Source organism: Rhyacophila brunnea, unplaced genomic scaffold (genome assembly GCF_057557595.1).
Source record: "Rhyacophila brunnea isolate RB1 unplaced genomic scaffold, BYU_Rbru_1.0 scaffold_4, whole genome shotgun sequence".
NCBI classification, from domain to species: Eukaryota; Metazoa; Arthropoda; class Insecta; order Trichoptera; family Rhyacophilidae; genus Rhyacophila; species Rhyacophila brunnea.
In genome coordinates, this window is record NW_028233068.1 from 34666691 (window position 1) to 34672690 (window position 6000).

At 27.3% G+C, this 6000-nt stretch overlaps 1 protein-coding gene across 1 annotated transcript in view; it reads left to right on the top strand.

The window, feature by feature from the left end:
- Positions 1-3470, top strand: part of 5-HT7 (5-hydroxytryptamine receptor 7) — a 330236-nt gene extending 326766 nt beyond the window's left edge. The window contains exon 6 of the mRNA XM_085954999.1: positions 2596-3470. Within this exon, the coding sequence (XP_085811125.1) occupies positions 2596-3327 (732 nt within the window). The 3' untranslated portion in view covers positions 3328-3470. The remainder of the gene's footprint in view (positions 1-2595) is intronic.
- The last annotated feature ends 2530 nt before the right edge of the window (positions 3471-6000 follow it).

Genomic DNA, 6000 nt, shown 5'->3' on the forward strand with positions numbered 1-6000 from the left:
TAATTATCATCATTGGCTTGTTAAAATCTCCAATGTAGCAATCTATTCAAAAAAAACTTATTTCTTTTAATGTTGTATAATATAATCATACATAGAACTATTCTTTTTAATTGAAACTAATGATTTAGTATGTCTTATTTTAATAAAACCGTAATACCTCCAATGTATCATAATATGTGAGCGCCGCAATTTTTGTGGTTAAAAAACAGTTTTTTATCTCAACTTAAAACAATATATCACATCGAAGGTTTTAGCAGCTCATCGATAACATTCTTTTTTTAATGTGTACTTTGAACCAGATCATGATCTAAAAAGTTAAAAGAAAATATACGTTACAATAATTTCTCTTCTAATACCCTTTTTACGAGACCTCCAATAAATTTATTGTTTAGGTATATAAATACCGTTTTATTTTAGTATTTTTAAAACATAAAATTAATCATTATAATTATGATAAATTATACCCCGTTTACACGTGGATGGATTTACTACTTACAGTACGTACTATCGTGATCATAATAATAAAATGCAAATGTAAACACGTATTATCGTGCAAGTTGCAAAACTGCATGCATGGATCAAAAAACTTCAGCCGATTCTTACCTTTCATGTGATAGTTGTAAATTGCTCGGTATCTCGGCATGCGCAGTAGAACGATAACGGTAAACCTGCAGCAAAAATGTGAATTACACCACACAATGCAGAAAACTTCACGTCACAACAATTTAAAAATGATATTGGTGCGACAATTAAAATATTTGTGTGTAAATAGTTATTATTGCGACTGTTTAATTCACACATTATTTTCACTATTACTAGTAGTAAATCCATGCACGTGTACAAGCGCTATTATGTTTATTAGCATGATGGTAAAATAAGTCTGATATTTTATTCAGAATAATAATTTGATAGGTTCCAATTTTAGTTAAAAAATATAATCCATTGTTTATGTCTATCTATAGTTATGTTTTCATATAACGCTTCGTTATCTAGCAAGTGTAAATATTTTTGTTGCTTTAAGGCCCTTTGTAATGTGCACTGCATGTATTACGGAATAGCGTGTTTCACTTGCATTACTTTCATTGAGATAAGGCATTCGATATCTAATATGTCTGACACTCACAAAGAACACCTAGGTAGCCTATACGTAGGTAACGCATCCATGGCGAAGACTCGTTACTAAGAGATTATTAAGCCTTAAAAAAACATTTTTTTACGATAATTTTAAAAGAATACTCTACTACCCTATAATAAATAGCTCAGATTAAATTGTAAGTATATTTTAAATCACTACAATAACCAGAGACATTTGTATTATGGTATTATAAAATTTTGCCGCTTATTCGTCTGTGTTTGTCGATAGTATGAAATTATCGGTCAAAAAGTAAAAATCTACGATACCACTAAATGGATAATAATGTATGGCCTTAACTAGCAGAACTCTCAAAAAATGCACCTACTATAATATTCAAAGAATTCCAAATAAAAAATCTAACATTCTGCAGCACTATTGCTATGTATATTGAAAGTCCAGTATTTTTATTTCCTAAATCTTTGAAATTTATTTACCTATATTTTGAAAATATAGTATTCATATTTTCGTTTTGTGATAGGCAGTATTTGTCACTTATATCATATAAATAACATATATTTTATCAAACGTCCTTTTCATATTTTTTTCCATTTGCTATTAACATTAATCTATGCTCTAAGCAGACACGGATCACACTTTTTTGCTGTTAATTGATTAATTCTTAAATATGTCTTTAATTTTGAAATATCGAAATATATTGGTTTTCAATATGATCTGCAATCAATAATTTAAAAAAATAATAATAAATAACTTCATGAGATAATACATTAAATTTATAAGACTAGTTATAAGATTCTCTTCGAAGCCACAGTCTCTGTATTGTCATAATAGTATAATATTCTAGTTGCATGTTATAAATGCATTGGATTTACCTTGTTAGCATATCCTACCTTCTATCGCGTAGTTGGTTACCTGTTCGTTTGCATGCCAATTACCTCAACCGTGATAAACCTGTACATACATTTCCTAGTACCTGTGACACAAGCGCAATTAGATGCAATCCACCCTATGTTAGAACCTTGTATCAACAGGCTGTGTGGCTGAGATTTATTTATCTTTGACTTGAGTTATTTTGTATTTTAGTTGTATCATTTTTATAACTTTTTGCTCGTTGGAAACGAGATCTACATTATATTATTACGAATGATAATAATGTTATTTATGAAATGATTATAATTTCATTATTTATTCGAATTTGAGTCATAATTATTTACAGCTATATACGACGAATACTTGTAGATTTTCATGCATGAATAATCCGCATACCGGATAATCTACAACCAGATTATCAAGAGTTTACTGTAGATGACAATTAATAAAACATGGTAATCTTTTAAGGAGCATAATTTAATTAATTATGTACTTACATAGGATATTAGGTATAAGTGTAGTATATTATAATAGTAATAAAAACGTATGTAATAAAATAATGTTAAACGGAAACTTTTGACATAAACATGAAATGGGTAAATTATAATTTGAGTTTATTTTGTATTTTACAGTGCGGCGTGGAAAAATCCCTTTCAACAATAGGCCGCTGCTTTTCCGGCGAGCAAAGGAAATCAAACGAATCACAATGCCCGATGCTGCAACAATGTCAGACCCCACTCAACAAACCGGGGGGCGTCCAACCTCCAAACGACAACACAGCACCGGAGGGAAAGTCCAAACAGCAACCGCCTAAGGCGAAGAAAACCAAGACGTGTGCATTCAAAAAAAGGGACTCCTTAAACGTATTCAAAGCACAAAAGGACCCAAAAGATCTCCACGTTACAAGCTCCCCACACCAAAAGAAACTACGCTTCCAATTAGCCAAAGAGCGAAAAGCATCAACCACACTTGGGATAATTATGTCAGCGTTTATATTCTGTTGGTTACCGTTTTTCGTCTTAGCGTTAGTCAGACCATTTTTATCGTCACAAGACGCAATACCACATTCTTTATCCAGCCTTTTTCTATGGCTCGGTTACGCCAACAGCTTATTAAATCCAATTATTTATGCGACTTTAAATAGAGATTTCAGAAAGCCTTTCCAGCAAATTTTATACTTCAGGTGTTCTAACCTGAATCATATGATGAGAGAAGAGTTTTATCATAGCCAGTACGGTGATCCCGAGCAGCATTATTGTGCTGTCAACAGTTCGCATAAGACGCAAGCTTACGAAGAGAGTGTAGAAATAGTTACGGCAGATGAGCGTGAGCTTAAAGATAGGACTTCGGAAAGCTTTCTATGATCCGAGTCTCTCAGAAGCATTGACAAGGATGTTACTGTGATCTAAAGAAGAAAAAAAAACATTTTAAACTATATTCACTGTGAAAATCAACGTGATAAATCGACTTAATTTTAAAAGTGAAGTGATATGAATCGGTCTAGTCTTAATGGAAAGAAAATAATGATATTTTGACATAAGTTATCTAAGTGTTATCAAATAAGATAGTCAATATTATTATATATAAAATTTATAATGTCTAATTAAATTTTGTTTTATTATAAAATAATCTTTAAGTACCTAATCACTTGGATACTTAATGCTGTAGCAATAATAATTTTAAAATACTGTGATTTATGAAAACATAAATATGTTAGGCAGTGGGGTAATGCTAATAAAGTAATTATTATAAACTATGAATAATTATGTGCTACCAATAGCCTAATAAAATAACTTCAATGTTTTTTTTTGTTATTAGGTTCAAAGCTCATGACTCTTTCGTAATTTTTTTGTTAACATGGTCTTATTTGAATTTATCATCTGATAAACAGCATTATAATCAATTAGACAAAATAGTATAAAATGTTCTTATAAAGTTTCAAAAAAAAGATGGTAAATAAAAAGTGTTGTTTCATGTTATATTAGATATAACTCAAAATCGTAGGAATATAATATACAGATTGAAATAATTAATTCTCATTGATAAATCATGACATTTCAATGTATTTAATTAGCATAAAATGCATATTATTTTAACTATCATAACAGTTATGTATTTATAGACAAAAAATCTTTATAATAGGTACCTACCCGAAAGCAATTGTTTTTATTTATATAACTACTTAGTCACAATTAAAAAAAAATATTTATTCATGAAAGTTAATTGATTATGATGAATAAATTTAATATAAGAAGTATGGATGTTTTACAGTAACTCAGTTTAAACTATTAAACGTTTTACTATATCTGACTTATAATAATCAAGTAGTATGTTTCAAATGCATATTTATTTCATCATTAATGGTTGTGTTCATCCACTAATAACTTTACTCGTTAAAAAGTAATTGTATATTATATTAATTCCATTAAATGGAATCCATAAAATCTTTAATAACTTTACAGATTTTATAATAGTAGATTGTGAGTATCTAATTATTTTTTCCTCTTGCAGATTCCAAAAGACATTGATATGTTAAGTAAATTCACCATGCATATTAAATGGTTAGTGCTTTTTTTAAATGTAATAAATTGTTATGCTTGTCTTTTTTTAAAACTGTTATGTAAATATTAATTGTTCCACAATCGGTATACTATAATATTAGCTTCATTGGTGAACAATCAAATATTTTTTCATTAATATAAACTTATGTTTCATAAAAACTTTAAATCAAAATTAAATTTATTATCATTTTGTAGTTTATTTTTCCATTATTAAGGGCATATTATAATACATTATTATTGTACCTATTATCTATAGTTAAAATCAAATTAAACTTCGTCATGTTTCTTAAGCATATCGCCATAATATTATTTAAATCTAAAAATTTAAATGATGATGTATCTCCTTACATAGCTTAAGTAGAGTTATTTTGATAATGAATGTATTTTTAATTGTTTAGAGACTTTTATAAAAATCATGACATAGGTTCAATTATAGTAAATTTATTTGAATAAAAATGTTGAAACAAAATTATTTACATATCATACGCGGTAATTTAACGTTGTTTTCTTTTATAATTAGTATTTTTTATAATATTTTATTATTCTCTAAAACTGACAAATCTGTAACAAATACTTGACTACCTGGCTCTTATATATTATGTAGGTACTATACGCATTAATTTTTTTATTATTATTTAAAAACAATAACTATTTAAGAATGATATTTTCATGTCTCGTCTTATTTTTATACTTATTATACTATTCTGGTAGAGTATTGTATAAAATTGCTTTTAATGAGAATACTTAGTATTTTCACACTGACAAAAAGTGAACATTTAACACACATATTATATTGTATTAAATTGAATCATAGTTTTGTACGCTTGTGGATTTGACAAATTAACAATACATCATTGTAAAAGCTATTGAAATCATGCATGAAAGTTTTTTTTTCATATTTGTACCTCAAAATATCATAGATGATAATAAAACAAAATAGTTTATCTTTGAAGTATGTTACTTTTTTAAGAACTATTTTGATTAAACGTACTAAACAATCACTCATTATTTCCATTAAAAAATAGATATGTCTACTTATATTATAATAACTGTTGTTAACCACTTATATCTATCATATTTTGTTTCTTTAAATACCTACATTATTTGTATTCGTTAATATTTCTTAATCTAAATCTAATCATGTTAATAAGCAAGATTTCATAGTCTTTCATATGTATAGATATATCAGTCCGCCTAAAATAGAAATTAAAATTTAATTAAAGCATTATCACTGAACATAATATACCATGTAGTATATATTATAAAATAATTATTATAAATGATAAAATATAAGTTCAAGAATATTGATGCTTCATTGACCATTCAAAATAAGAATATAACTCAATGTCATTGTAAATACCAAAAAATTATATACTTATATTATATCTACTGTTAAAATCGATTAAAGAATGTACCAAAAACGTTAATCGACTTTTTTAAAGCAATATTCTTTGTTAATTTTATTTGTCACTTATT